The following is a 14,852-nucleotide window of genomic DNA, read 5'->3' as shown; positions in this document are numbered from 1 at the left end:
ACAGCCCCCCTTTTTCTACCCTCGTCCTCCTCCTCCTTCCCTCATTTCCTCTTGGCCCGGTTCCTTCTCTATCCACCTCTTTCTCATTTACCGCCAAGCATGATCCAAGTCCATCCACTTCCTTGAGACTCTAAATCCTTGGTTCTAGACGGACTAGACCCAAGCACACCTGGCATCCCTGCAGTATCTCATGCAGTTATGAATGTAACGCACCTTGATTTTGGCTTCAGCTGCAAAGATTCAAGTGCAGAGAGCAGAATCATTTCTGTCTGCAAAACGTCCTCAATTGAATTCCATCTTTTGCTACTCAAACCAAATTTATTCATCTTCATCTTTCTTCCAAACGTGACCCTCCCCCACTTTACTCCCAAACTCGACCCCTCATTCCAGTCCCAAGCACCAGCTTCCTGTCTCTTATGGTCCTTTGGTATTTTGTCAGTCTCACATGTGGCCTCCCCCACCCCTCTTTTCTCTTTTTTTTTTTTTTTTTACCTTTTTGCACTATACTTCTATGTTCTATGCTTCTTAAACCAGCTCTCCTCCTTCTCTACATTCCCCCTTTTCCAACCCTCGGACTGCCAAGATCCAAAAAGAAAGGGAGCCCAAATTCCAGGAACAACTTAACTCCCCAAGACCCCCCAAATCTATCAGTCCTGCTTTTTTTTATTTTTATCATGAAATTCGGAAATTCTTGGATCATGAGCAAAGGACTGCACACATATGACTCACAGTCACGTTTCTGCACTGATTGTTATGGATCTACTGTACAGCTGAATGTATACCTGCTCACCAGTCTCACACATATGGAAGTGACTAAGAGATTGAGGCAGCAGACAGACATAATGATCTGTGTATATAGAGTCTGTGTCTGTGGTGTATTATGGGCTAACACAGGAATGATCTTATGTGGGCATATGTGGAGTATAATCAAAACAAAGAGCATGTGATGCAGGGGAAAGAAAGAGATTCATGTCACAATGTTTGACTTTTACAACGTTTTGCATGATTTAATTATGTGACTCAACACAGACTGCGGCCTCTTTTTGCCTCCAAAATAAAAATAAACAGATTTGTATGGATTGTTTCAGCATAAATTCAGCATTTTGCACACTGTTTTATAAAAAGCTATACAGTCTCTGTTTTATGAACTTTAGGTGACCCATCATAAGCATAAAAGTCATGTTCATGAAAACAATAAAAGATTGTCAATGGTATATTTACATATCTTCATTAACCCTTGTAGATCCAAGGCGTATTTTCCCTTTTTGGTACGTCTTGTTTTTTGTTTAATAATAATAATAATAATAATAATAATAATTTATTGATCCTGTGAGGGGAAATTTGTTTTTACACTCTGTCTAGTTAACATGCTACACAAACATAGGCTGAAATACACACACATGCACAAACAGGATCCTATGGACATGCACTAATGGAGGGGTCTCAGAGTGAGGGGGCTGCCCACAGCGGGCACTCCTGGGCTGTTGGGGGCCTTGCTCAAGGGCGCCTCGGCAGTGCTCAGGAGGTGGACTGGCACCTCTCCAGCTACCAGACCAATTTCTGGACTTGGTCCGTGCTGGGACTTGAACCGGTGACCCTCCGATTCCCAACCCAAGTCCCTACAGACTGAGCTACTGCCGCCCAATAATTCATGGATAACCTCAACCTTTAAAAAAAACAATCAAGTTATAGAAATCTATTTTTTCCAGGCTAACAGAATGTGTATGCTGCGATGATGTTGACGATAAATGCATTAAAGCAGCAAAAGCCTCCCTCACCTGGTGCACTTCTCTTATCTCACCACTAGAGGCTGCTGCTAACCCATTACTCAGCTTTGTGTTATTGCAGGTGCAGTCACATCTCTGTGTGTGTTTGTTTGGGTTCTGACCAACTACCGACCACACAGAGCCGATGGTTAGGTTACTTCTGCACACAATGAAGGCACTTCTGCAAATACCACCGTTTGTGCAATAAAACATTTTGAAATCTGTGGGATTTGGTTAATTTGAGAAAGGTGACATTTTATGGCAAATGTATCTACATACTTAAAACGTTAAAATAAGTACTTTTTCAAAATAGCCTGTAGATAATAACCAGCTCTGAGTTAATCCTGTTGATAAATGACAAATAGTGCAGCCTAGACCTGCTCTTTATGTTATAAAGGGACTTTGGTTTGGATTTGGCCCTGCATAACTAAATCTAACTTAAACTGACTTAATCTGGTTATAATTTCAGTTGACCATAGAATATAAATGTGACGGCTACTTTATTGGAAAAGATACATTGAATAAGTTCCACTAAATGATATTATATAACTCCAACATTAAATGCTTAAAAGTCAAAGAGGAGTACAGACACAGCTCCTCTTTAGGTGTGATTAATCACAATTTCAGTCGTTTATTTTTGTGCATGTGGAAAAAGAAAATAGGCTCATGCTTAATGAAAGATCACAATAAACTGTTGAAATCGAGAACTTATTCCTGAAGCTCTGTGTGTCTCTCACCTTTTAACCTTTGGGTATTATTTATATGTGGAATGATATGCCATTGGTTTAGCAATGCAAACTAATTTATTGTAAGGTGCATGCTTTCAAAGATGAATTATCACATCATTTCAAATCAAATCAAACATTGAGGACTGTCGATGATTAGAAAGAAGTATGCCTATGTGGTGTTGGAGATATGAAAGGCAAAAAAAAAGATGTGTATACCTTCTATGCAGAGTTCGTGTAGTTGTTGATATAAACACGTCTGTTTCATGTTATGGTGATGGCATGTAGGAGGAGGGGGCCCTGAATCGTCACATGTGTATGGGGCCCATCATTTAAACGCCTCAACATGTATGAGCTGCAAAGCTGCATGTTTGTCTCGTGTTGAAATGTTTGTTTTAGGAAAGTCACACCCAAATAACTTACCATATGATACTTTGTAACTTGTGCCCATGTTTTCAACTTTGCCTGCTCACATTTGTTTGCTTTCTAAATAGTTTTTTATGCTCCTATTTTATTTGTAGCACTTTGACATGCTTCAACTGTAAAGTGCAATATAAATAGAATGTATTGTTGTGATAATAGGGATACGTCTATAGGCTATTACATTGATTCTTCTCTCATCACTATTGGATTATTGGATTCATTTAAAAGGAATAGTATTTCATGAATAATCAAAGTTTGTGTTAGGGGTAATACGGTAAAGCACATTCTGGAGTCATCACCTCAGTCATGCCAAAACTTTTTTTTCCAGGAATATTACCGTGTTTCATTCAGCCAATCCAGATCAAGTATCCCTACGCTCCCCTCCTGAAAGCGACCAATCAGGGGGTGATATTCCAGTAATAGTACTCCACACATGCTTGTAGCTGCGTGTAGCTCCGCCCCTCAGGCTCAGAGCGGAGGGTAGAGCGCAGTAAAGAAAACAAGTTACCTCAGTTTCAGGCCGTGTTATTGATGGCCTCTCTGAGAATGAGGGCCAGCCTTTAAACTGGGGAATATGTTAAGCGGGAAAACGAGCAAGGTAAGATACAAATAATATTATTATGGGAAGGTTGAGTTGATGTTTGAATAGATTAGGTCTCCAATTTAACTGTATAAGGAGTTTGACATGATGCTGAGTTCATGCGCATTTGTTGCTGTTCTGTTACACACTTTGTGAATTTCACTTTTTTCTATACAAACCCTCATAGGACCAGAAGACTACAGCATGCCTGTTTGTTCAACATTAGGTTTAAGTGAAGCAGCAACATAACCTACTCTGTATGGTAGTCTATGTTCCACTTTTCATTGACCAATCACAATGTCAATTTCACATTTTTTTTGGTGGTAATGAGAAACACGGAGACGATGAACTTGCAGAGAAGTTACTCGAATCGTCTCACTTCATTAAACTGACATGAAATGTTCTGAATGGGGTCATATGATGTTTTAAGCAGACCCCCCCCCCCCCCCCCCCTTCTCCTCTGTTACTGCGTCAGCGCCGGTCAGATAGTGTTAATGTCGCAGAGTCATGTTAGAGGTGGAAGAAGGTTTGACATGTAGACCAGGTAAAGATTTTCTTAAAAGTTAAAATACAATAGGAAATGGATATAGAAAAATCTATTATAAGGTGAAAGCAGTCGAACTTTAACTCTTGGGGTTTGTTCCGCTACTTTTTAAATGTGTACAGATGTTTTAATACATGTTGTGGTAATATATTCAGCGTCTTCACAGCTTTAACTTTAACTAGAGTCCAAAGGAAGATAGTAAAGTTTATCTTACAAAGCACCTTTCAAGAACAGATGTCACAAAGGGCTTCACAATAAAAGGCAAAGAGAGATAGTATAAGACAATATGAAAGCAGAAACGAAGTAATCAGATTAAATAAAGGCAAGCAAGCCATAAGGAATGGGTCATCAGCTGCTTTTTAAAAATGTCCAAAGGGTTCTCTCACCTCTCCTAAAATGACAATGACAAGAGTAGGACTTTCCTTAACCTTGTTTCTATTTATAACTTACATATTAGCTATTATACTTGTATTTTGGAGACCTAAAGTTTGTGTCTAAATGTGCATTTTAGTACCCTGCTAAAGAAAATTAGACTTAAATTAAACCGAAGTGATAGCATGTATTAGTCATTTCAAAGAACAATTTTAGTTAAAGGATTCTGCAAAGGAAAACTGTCATATCTCTGCGGTGTCACTCAAAGGTGGTCACACAATGGTGCAATGGGTGAGGGTGTGTGCAACACTGAGTAATGACTGTTTCTGGTTCATACAACGGCCAATTAATGTTGTCAGATTTCCCATCCTGCTTTGCAACGTGAGGGAAAAAGCCAGGGATTAATAACAAGATAACATTGTCCAACCTTTTTCGGACCTTTCCTTTTCTGATAACAGTGCCTATGTGAACTATAGGTAATGCAGATAAGCTAGAGACTGACTGCATTTTGATCAGATTGGCGAGAGGGCTTGTGGTTTAAAAAAAAAAAAAGTCCAACTTCCTTGAAAAAGCGGGGCATGAAATGGAAATACGTAATGGTCCTCCTCATCGTCCTCCAACAACAAACACTGTTGCCTTAGAGAACTAAGTTTAAACCCTGAGGTGCTCTGCTGGAGATGCTCCGTAACCAACAGCACAATACATCACTGTACGACACTGTACTCAGTATACTGTAGGTATTGTATATTTGTAATTGTTGGGTGTAACTGAGAAGTTTGATGGTCCAGAAATGGTTCATGTGTTTATTTGGGACATCCCCTGTTCACTGCCAAGCCAAGAGGCTGAAACAGAGGCCAGTTCACATTCCCTGGTGCCAGATGCACTTACACTGAGTTCACATGTACAGGAGGAGCGGGATTAAAAACAGAATGGATGCAAATGATTCACAACTTCAGCAAAAATAAGTTTTCCCCTGAACCTTGAACTTCCATGAGTCATGTGTCTGAAGCTGCTGTCTGATCAAATCTGTCTGGTCCTCTCTAATGCGCTTAACCATCATGAATGATGTCATCAAGTTATAGAGGCCCCCTCACAGTACATGGAAACCGTTTTGAGACAAAACAGATGCTGCATTTTGCGGGTAAATATCAACAACTGCAGCAGGGGGTTTTGGTGCTGCTTCTCGAGGATTATGACTTTCTTTTCTGTGTGTGTGTGTGTGTGTGTGTGTGTGTGTGTGTGTGTGTGTGTGTGTGTGTGTGTGTGTTATGTAGCAGGAGTCTTGTGAACGGAAGTGTGTCATGGCGCTACTCTGACCTCACCTCGGGAACAGGCAGTCTCTGTTCCCTCCACTGCCTGTCCCACCCTAGTTTGGACACATGCATGTACACACACACACACACACACACACACATGAATTGGAACACATTTATTAACACACACACGCCCGGCCTCAATGCCAACAAAAATGATGCAGGAACTCCGACACCGGCCCATTTGAGGTGCTCTGAATGCAGGGTGTGATTTGAGTATACAGGAAGTCACAAACACGCCGCTGAATGACTTTTTGTGTCGTGTTGCATTTAGTCTAGCAGGAAAAATGTTGGTTCCAATGATTACTCTTATATAGGACTGTGAGGGCGAGTTAAAAATGTTCATGTGGCAAAGGTCAACTAATGACCCATGGTGGTTCCTTTTATCTGTAGATGATGCCTCATATTAAGTATTGTAAAAAACAAAAACTCTGCGGTTACATTTGGTTGTGGGGAAATCTTTTTTTAAGTTTTTATTTTGGGCTTTTGCCTTTATTTAGATATGATAGTGCACAGAGTAGGACATTCAGGAGAGAGAGAGAGAGAGAGAGTGTGCAATGACATGCTGGAAAGGAGCCACAGGTCCGATTTGGAACTGGGCCACAGGCTTCGAGGGTTATAGCCTCCTCACACGGGGTGGACCTCACCACTAGGCCATCAGCACCCTGTGGGGGGATACTGAGGCTTGGTGGCTCAAGTAGGATGATCAGTTAAGCAGAAATGTGATTACTTTTGCTCTGGATAAATATTCTGATCGCCTGTGTCAGTCCAATTTAATAATATGGCCTAATAAACTACATTAAACTGACTCTCGCAAGAGTCTGTTGCAGAAACCATGAACCTATTGTTTGATTCCTGGTTTTGTAATTGTTTAGGAGGTGTGTTCACCTGTCTTTGCATGTCATCTGATGCAGGAGCTCTGACAAATAGCATGTTTGTGACTTCAAGTAAAGCTGGCCGCCAAAATTGATAGTAACCTTTTCTGAGTGTCATCACGTCTGTTGTTTACATCCTGCACATCCTGTGGGTGCATACGACCTCAGCTCTTTAAACTCACGACGCAGCCGTTTGAGTACGTGAACACAAGGTTTGAAAAGCTTAAGGAGACAGAGGGTCACATTCTTAGAAACTGAGGTTCAAGTCACTGAATTCCTCTAAAGACCTTGACTAGAATTTGCCACTTAATGCAACAATAAGTCAATGGGAAACCTGGATTACATCAAAACCATTTGCACATGGTAAATGGTAAATGGACTTAGACTTGTATAGCGCTTTAGTCTTCTGAAAACTGAAAGTGCTTTAACACTAAATGTCTCACTCACCCATTCACACCACATCCAGGGTTCAGTGTCTTGCCCTGAGGACACTTTGACACCATGGTTGGTTTATCTGATAACTGAAAATGTATCTTCAACTATTTTGATAATTGATTAACCAATAAGTAGGGTAAGGTAACTATATCAAACATTCATTGATTTTTTTTTTTTACTGTCAGCATTTGTTACAGTTTTATATCTTATGTGATGGTACACTGAATATCTTTATCCAAACAGTTTGGAGAGGAGGACTTATTCCCTTTGAATACATCTTGGTTAAGTTAAATGTGGTACAATGCTGACCAAAATGTCAGGGAGGATGCTTTGGTTTTTACCAAAGTTGGTGAAATCATTTCTAAGTCCTTCCTAAGTTAATTCAAGACTTGAGATTGAACATCTGCAATACATTTCTAGGTTCTTCTGACAGGGAGGGCGACCCAGTTGCATTGAAAAGTTGATACTGCCTGTCCTGCTTTATCGATTGTGATTCCTTTCATTAAGCTTACCATGCCAGTGAAATGTGGAAAGTGTTTGATTTCATGCTTTGGTTTTGTGGTAGTGCCGGTACCCATGGCGATTATATTCAAGCAATATGAATGAAATTATACAAAGTAGGTCAGAAGGATCAAATGATCACACTTAAGGACCTGATGCAGAGCCGAGCGTCTGCCCTGAGTATAATGATGTAAAGATCTGAAGACAAAGTTCCATTATGAGTTCTCTTAATGACAAAATCAGAGAGAGGAGTGCGCCCTCAAGGGCTCTTATGATGCCTTCACTGACCATCTGCAGCTGAGACTGAGGTCACAGTGGTCAGTCCTGTAGTCAGTAATGTACCACTCCCACACAATGAACAACATTGTCTAAATATCAAGACTATATTTAGAAAGAAGGGAATGAGCCAGAGAGTTTCCAGAGATGTTTGTGTGTGTGCACAAATGCCTCCCTCTGTTTCTATTTGTTTTGACATTTTTTATGCATAAATCTCACCCTGTGTGTGAATTTCTTATATATGTCCAACCCCTCCCTCATTCAATCCCGCTACTGTTCTGCGACGGCTGGCAGACGGGCAGCGAGGAAGGGGAGGGACTTATGGTTAGAAAGCTTCTCTTTGACTTCAGAAACCTCTGGCTTCTTTTCTGCCAAACGTTTAAAAAAAAAGTATATATAAGAAAAATGAGCTTCTTGTTTGTAGCAGATGTTGTAGATGGAGGTGGGGTCTTTGCTGTCACACACAGGGGGAGGGGGGTGCACAGGGACTGGAAGAGGAAAAGGGGGAAGGCTGTGTGTTTCCACTGGCTGTCTGCAGGGATCCCTGTCTGCACGTGAGTGAGTGTTTGTGTGCACAGTTTGACTTCCTCTGGTCTCAGGTAGCTGTTTACAACTTTTCTGTGGAAATGTAGGCAAGTCCCAGCTGGTCGAGGATTTGTAGCTCGAATGGTCAGATGTACCTGAAAGGTTTGTCACAATACCAGAATTTTCAGTTTCGTTCTGATTCTAGTAAAAATCAAACCATATCAATGCTGGTTTTGAAAAAAGGAAGTCCTATAGACACCTAGTATTGGGTTATTTTTTGTTTTTATTAAGTTAAACTTGCAGGCACACTCCTGCACGCTGTCTAAATTGCATTTGCAACTTTTCGATATTGAAACGCTGCCAACGTATTGGGCAATTCAGACAGTGCTCTCTTTTTTCACTCTTGCTTTTCATCAGTCATAAAAGTAACAAATATTGCATCATTAAAAACCACATGGTATCAAAAAGTAATGAAGTATCTTAGATTTTAAGAACCTTAGTACCGTGCTTGTCAGTTACTGCTAACCAAATCTGTGTGGTCGTGGAAATGTGCTGGAATATTTTCATGCATTCATTTCGAGCTAAATAGAAAAAAAAACGGTGTTTTTCAACATCAGTTTGGTTTTGTGACTACAGACTAACACGTGTTTTACCAGAGAGAGATGCATTTAATCCATTACAGTGGTGACAGTAACGAGTGTCTCGGGGACCGGGCTCAGAATCACAGGTTGTGTTTATCTCTCATTCCCTCAGACTCCTCCAGCTGTTTTCTGTTTCCCTGTGTTGTAATCCTCCTCAGAGTTGTAAAAACTCCTTCACTGTGGTTTCCTTTACTGGACTCCCAAGTTGAGCAGACCAGTGTTTTAAAGAGCGTTTGTAATGAACACAGTGTGCACAGTAATGCTCTCTTTTATTAAGCTGATCATAAATTAGTAATACTTTATGTTCCACCCTGATTAAGGACGGAGGTCCTGTACTTTTCAGCTGCTTTCTTTAAGAGAGACGATTTATTTCTTGCTATAATTACATAGGTAAGCGTTTGGTACTTAACTGGGCTTTAGCCAATGTAAATGAAATGTGAAATTGTACTTTTTTATAGCTTCCATATTGAATTGCTATTTACAACATCACAAGCTATCTAACTCTGAAAAGAGTGTGAAGAAGTTCAAGTTATTGTTCAGGTTTTAGGTATATGGTACTTTAAATGAAACATATTACTGCTGTACAAACATTTGAGTAAACAACAGATTTTGGAAAAGAAAATCAACAATTGTTTAATGGTTTGGTCCACAACTGAACTTACTGATATTATACTTACTGTGATAAGAATTATGAAGGTGTGACTCTAACGTTGGGACAGGGTTGGAACATTTCAACTTCTTCATCTGCTTCCTGCCACTGTGGCTGGTGGATTCAAAAATCTACCAGATATCTTTTATATTTGAATAGGCAGCTAACGTATAATAACCTACAATGAGACTCATTGTATTCAAGAGATAGGTCATTTTATAAAGGCAAATGTTTAAGAAAACACCCACATGCTCTTTGTCTCGCTCATAAACAGAAAGTTTCAGTTATTTGAGTTTGCCGAGTTTGAGATTATTTTGAGTCTCTGTTGCAGCCATGTCCTCAAAGGCTGATTTATCTGCAACTAATTCTGGACTGAGAGGCAAGATAACCAATGTATTTTCTTGAAAGTGTATGAGCTATGCTGAGAGTCCTCACAGTCATGAAGGTTTCTGCTGGAAAGTGAAAAGAGTTTCATTTTGTGACAACACAATCGCATGTCAGGGGATATTCAACTCGTGCGTGCATGAGACAATAGAAAGAGGTTTAACTCACGGTGTGTGTTCAGCTCTCAGGAGGATGGAGCTTCTTACTGAGTCTGTGCGGTTTGACGTTTCCTTTCTCTCCTGTGTTTTTTATTTTCAGACGATTGAGTTGTGTTAAGTTGCTGCTGATGAAACAACCCATGACATATAATCACTGGGGACTTTCATTGTGAAGAAGTTGTTATAAATGAAAAGTGTCTATCATTGAATTGACTGAACTTTAACGGGGCTTCGATAAGGAGGGATGGCAGTATTTCTTAGCCCCTTCAATGACCACAAGTCTCTGCATTAAGCCGTTTCTTTGAATCATCTTGGACTTAACACAATCAAGACATCAGTTTAAAGAAACCTTCAGCAGGTAGACCCTTTGTATTGGAGATGCAAATCTAAGCTGTGGTAAACTCAAGTGAAAGTATCATCTACGTACTCTCATGCCAATTCCATTTGCTATCCATGAACAGGCTTTTGATTGAATCAGCTGGCTCAACAGATCAAGTTATTACAGTTTTCATGGTGGTTAATGTCGAGCGCCTCTCCTCCTTAAAGAGCCCATATTATGCCCTTTTTGGGGTTCATATATTTAATCTATGTACCTACTAAAGTATGTTCACGAAAGCTAAAGTTTTAAAAAAAGTGTCTGTTTTCATGTACTGCCGCTCCATGCACCGGCTCGCTTCTGACTCTCTCTCTAAGGCTCTGAAGTGCCCACGTTCAGAGTCCCCACGTGTGCCAAGTCTGATCTGATTGGTTGGCCTGTCGGCTCTGTCGTAATTGGTCAGTCGCTCAGCACGGTTCTTGGAAATGTCACGCCCGTTTTACCATATTGGGAATGCAGCCACTTTGGCTCCGAGGGGAGCAAAAACATTAGCACCTTAGCACTACTGTGCTACCGCAGGCTACGGCATATCGTGGGCGTGCTACAGAAGTTAACAGGCGTGCAACGTGAGCTGCAGGGCTTGCCACAACGAGCCAATGGGCTTAGATCAGTGATCTCACAATGACGTCGGACTGACACATTTTTATCGAGGGGGGCTAGAACCGAGCGTTACATGCAGCTAATGCTACAGCTAACAGGAGGACGTAGGAGAAGCTGCGTTTCCGTGGACTTTGAATTTTTGCACATAGATGTGTCTAAACATGCACAGGACACTTGGAAAACACACTAAAGAGCATATAAAACCAGAAAAAGCATAATATGGGACCTTTAAAGTGAGATTTGGTCTACTTCATTGACAATATAAGAAAGGAATTTCAAACCTCAAAGAAAGTGAAGTAAGTTCAAACTCATTAAACATGTGAACTTGTGGGGATAAAGGTGGTCGCTCCATCCACTTGGCCAGTCATGTTTTACAGGAAAAGTTAATCATTGTTTTTTTGAGTCAAATTTCCACATCTGCCTTTGTATGCCTTCATTGAACAGCCAAATTTAGATGGCTGTCAGGAAACCGGGGGGAGAAAGAAAGATGTGGGATTACATGCAGCAAAGATTCCTGGCTTGATGCAAACCGGAGACATTGAGGTTCATGGTCAGCGCCTTAACTCAGGCCACCAGGACGCTTCATGAACATCGCTTAGTTTGGATCCAGTCCCCTCACATGAACCACTGCATTGCAGCATACATATGGGTGAGTCCATAGGAGACCTTTTATAGCATCCAGTAGCGGCGATGCATCCCTGCCTGACCATGATTGCCTGTGGGTGGATTATATAGAGGTCTTGATTGTGTCTGAAACTGGAAGAATGCTACCAACCTCTCATCTAAGTGTTTATCTCTCTGCCCACACCACCACTGTGGTTCAGCTGACAGGTTGCTGTTTTATTTAAACTGGCCCTGTGTACATAGCCCTGCATGGTCATACACACACATCCTTTACTTTGAGATTATTGCACAATTTTCAGAGACTGAGAATGAGGGAATATTTCAGTCTGAATCCACAAATATGCACGAGAAGTTTGGTGTTCTTTTATGACTGTGTGTGTCCAAGTCTGCATGGTCAGTAGGCATGCATGTCAAGCAGAGCTAATGAGCAAGGAATACACGGGGTAATTAAATTGGTCATGAGGAGAAGGAGCTTGTTATGTTGAGGGTTTAGGAAAGGGTGGACTTGGAGTCAGTAAAGAGAACCAAATTAAGTATGCGTGGAAACATGATCACGATAAGATAACATGAGGTCTGAAGAACCTTTTTTTTTTACTGTGAGAAAATGAAACAAGGCTGAATCACGCCGGACCAAAATAGAAATGATTTAAAAGGATTACAATATTTCCAAAAGAAAACGTCTGCACAAGAGGGACGTCAAATTCCCCGACCACAACTCATTACGTAACTCACATCAGCCCTGAAGCCACCCAGCCTGTGCACCTCCGCCATCCATGTTGCTGTGGTTGTAGTACACTTGTAGAGGAGCAGGCCAGCAGCCGCTGAACACTGGCAGACAGTGATGCCAGGCAGGCAGCTGTCCAAACACTGTCCAGTCCCTGGAGTGGAGTCAGAGCAGCTGAATCATGGAAAAAGTGTGCAAACAGCACCTTTTCTTTGTTACCAAGGAGGAAAAGCATACACAGAGGGGACAAAAACACCTTTATGTGTTTCACTTTGATTAGGGAATCGTGAATATTTAGATGCATTTGTAGCATTTAGCTTTACTCACCTGTTGATAGTGTGTGTCTGTGTGTTTGTGTTTGTTTGCAGTCAAATTTGAGTGAATAAAAACTACAGTCATGGTCACAGTCACTTTTTCCTCAATTGATTATCTTGTATGTATATTTTGGGACACATAATTTGAAAATACTCCCAGTTTGAACTGAGTCTTGATAATGCTGTAGTCTTGGAGTTACCAGACAGCGCATTTGTTCAACATAAGGTTTTAAGTTTTAACAAGTGAGTTAGTTGTTAAGTGAAGTTTTGCAGGTTATAAAACAGACATAAGCTAATACTGATGTATTTAATGACAAGACAGCAAACAACAGCATCAGCAAGATGATTGATTATTTACTTCAAACACATTTTTATGCCTGTATCTGCAAAAGATTATTTACATCCCGCTGCAGAAAGTCTTTTTTTTTTTCATTGCAAATTTTTTAAAAGACAGCAGGATGAGATTTTCTGTTAAAAAAAAGTACTCTATGACATGTTCAGGATAAAATCAGCAAAGAGACAAGAGGTTCTGGTTTGTCCACAGGGGTCGCTAAAATCACCCAAAAATCCGAAAGTCCCTCTCAGGAGCTTTCTGAAAATGTGACATGTGATGTGAAAATGCTGAGGAAAGTTGTCACTCTAGAATCGGTGGATGTCCGGAAGGGGGGCGAGCAGAGTGCTACATGTTAGCCAAGTTTTTAAGTTTGGATTTCTCCAGTGTTGTTTTTAATTTTCCAGAGTTTTTTTTGTGGATGTCAAATGATCTGCAGAGGTTTCCTGGTCTCCAACACAAGCAGGCCTGATGATTGAAGCAGATTCATGTCATAATGATGTGTTTTATATCGCACTCTGGTGATGCTTTGCAGGCTGTGAGCGGAGCTGTGGTTACTTTACTCCTGATACACATGGCCAAAAGTTCATTTTGTTAACTTGTTTAGTTCAAAACGACCAGGATGACCTAGACTGTGGCTTGGATTGGATGAGCACAGTAAGAAAGTAGTGAGCTGTAAACGTTATATTATCCAACAGAAGGGCTCAAAAATGGTGACAGTTGCTATTTTTGCTGCATGATGTACAGTATGTCTCCATTTAGACTTAATCATCATACTGACCATACATTTTTATCCATGTCCTGAATCATATCGTTTAATCCCCCAGAGCTAAAACAGAGAATCATATCCCGCTCCAAATCCTTCATTTCTATCAAGATACCAGAAGTATCTTAGCCCATAGTTTGTAAATGTTCTCATGTTCAAAGAGTCACGTCATGCCCAGTCATCTGTGGCTCTGATCCCATGTTGGGGAAACCAAGAGGGGCTGAGCGGGAATAGCAACCACACTGACTTACACACTAACACACATGCTAAGGCCCAGTTTAAGACATGAAAAATAAAGATTTTTTCACTCTCATGTTGAGAATTGGACCAACATGTTTGCTCTTTTATATCTTTTCCCAAACCATTACACCCATTCAAACACAGTGAGGATTATAGTGCGGTTTGAGCGGGCACCACAAGGATTATTACTGGAAAGTTACACAACCAGAACCGAAGTTCAAGAGACAAATGGAGAACAGAATAAGTGTTGGATGATGTGGAGTTGTGCACTCTTTCACACAGCTGTACACTCTGGTCTGCTCAGGTTAAAGCTGACAACTCTAATCTCCTGACATCGTTACAGCCCGCTAAACCATTACTTTGTTTTCTTCTTTCCTTTCCATGGAAAGAGTCGGGGAAGTCCAGTTTCTTTTGTGTGTCTTGTTTTCATCCTGTCAGAAGTGTGAAGAGGGACAACACACAACATGTAACATCTGCCAAGTCAAACTCTTGGATGAAGGTCGTACAAGGATCATTGTTTCTGAAAATGTTCTGTAGTGTAACCTCTGGTCCTGTTCTCTTGTGTGTGTTTGCAGGGGGGGAAGGGGGAGCCCCACGTCTTCAAGGAGAAGACCTTCAAGAAGAAGCGACAGTGCGGCGTGTGTCGTCAGAACATCGACAACATCGGCTCCTTCTGCAGAGGTAAATGTTGCAAACATGTTCACGTGTTG

The 14,852-nt window shown here is 40.9% G+C and overlaps 1 protein-coding gene across 5 annotated transcripts in view; it reads left to right on the top strand.

The window, feature by feature from the left end:
• tns2a (tensin 2a) overlaps positions 1-14,852 on the top strand; it is a 57,518-nt gene that overhangs the window by 5,855 nt on the left and 36,811 nt on the right. For 4 of the 5 annotated variants that reach the window (XM_061058357.1, XM_061058354.1, XM_061058356.1 and 1 more), the window contains exon 2: positions 14,718-14,823. In XM_061058357.1, coding sequence (XP_060914340.1) covers positions 14,718-14,823 — 106 coding nt within the window. Of the gene's footprint in view, positions 1-3,386; positions 3,513-14,717; positions 14,824-14,852 lie in introns of those variants that run through there. The other variant, XM_061058358.1, reaches the window with a different exon arrangement.

The sequence above is a fragment of the Labrus mixtus genome, chromosome 15, assembly GCF_963584025.1.
Source record: "Labrus mixtus chromosome 15, fLabMix1.1, whole genome shotgun sequence".
NCBI lineage: Eukaryota > Metazoa > Chordata > Actinopteri > Labriformes > Labridae > Labrus > Labrus mixtus.
The sequence above is the reverse complement of the archived record's forward strand: the minus strand, read 5'-3'. Positions and strand labels throughout refer to the sequence as shown.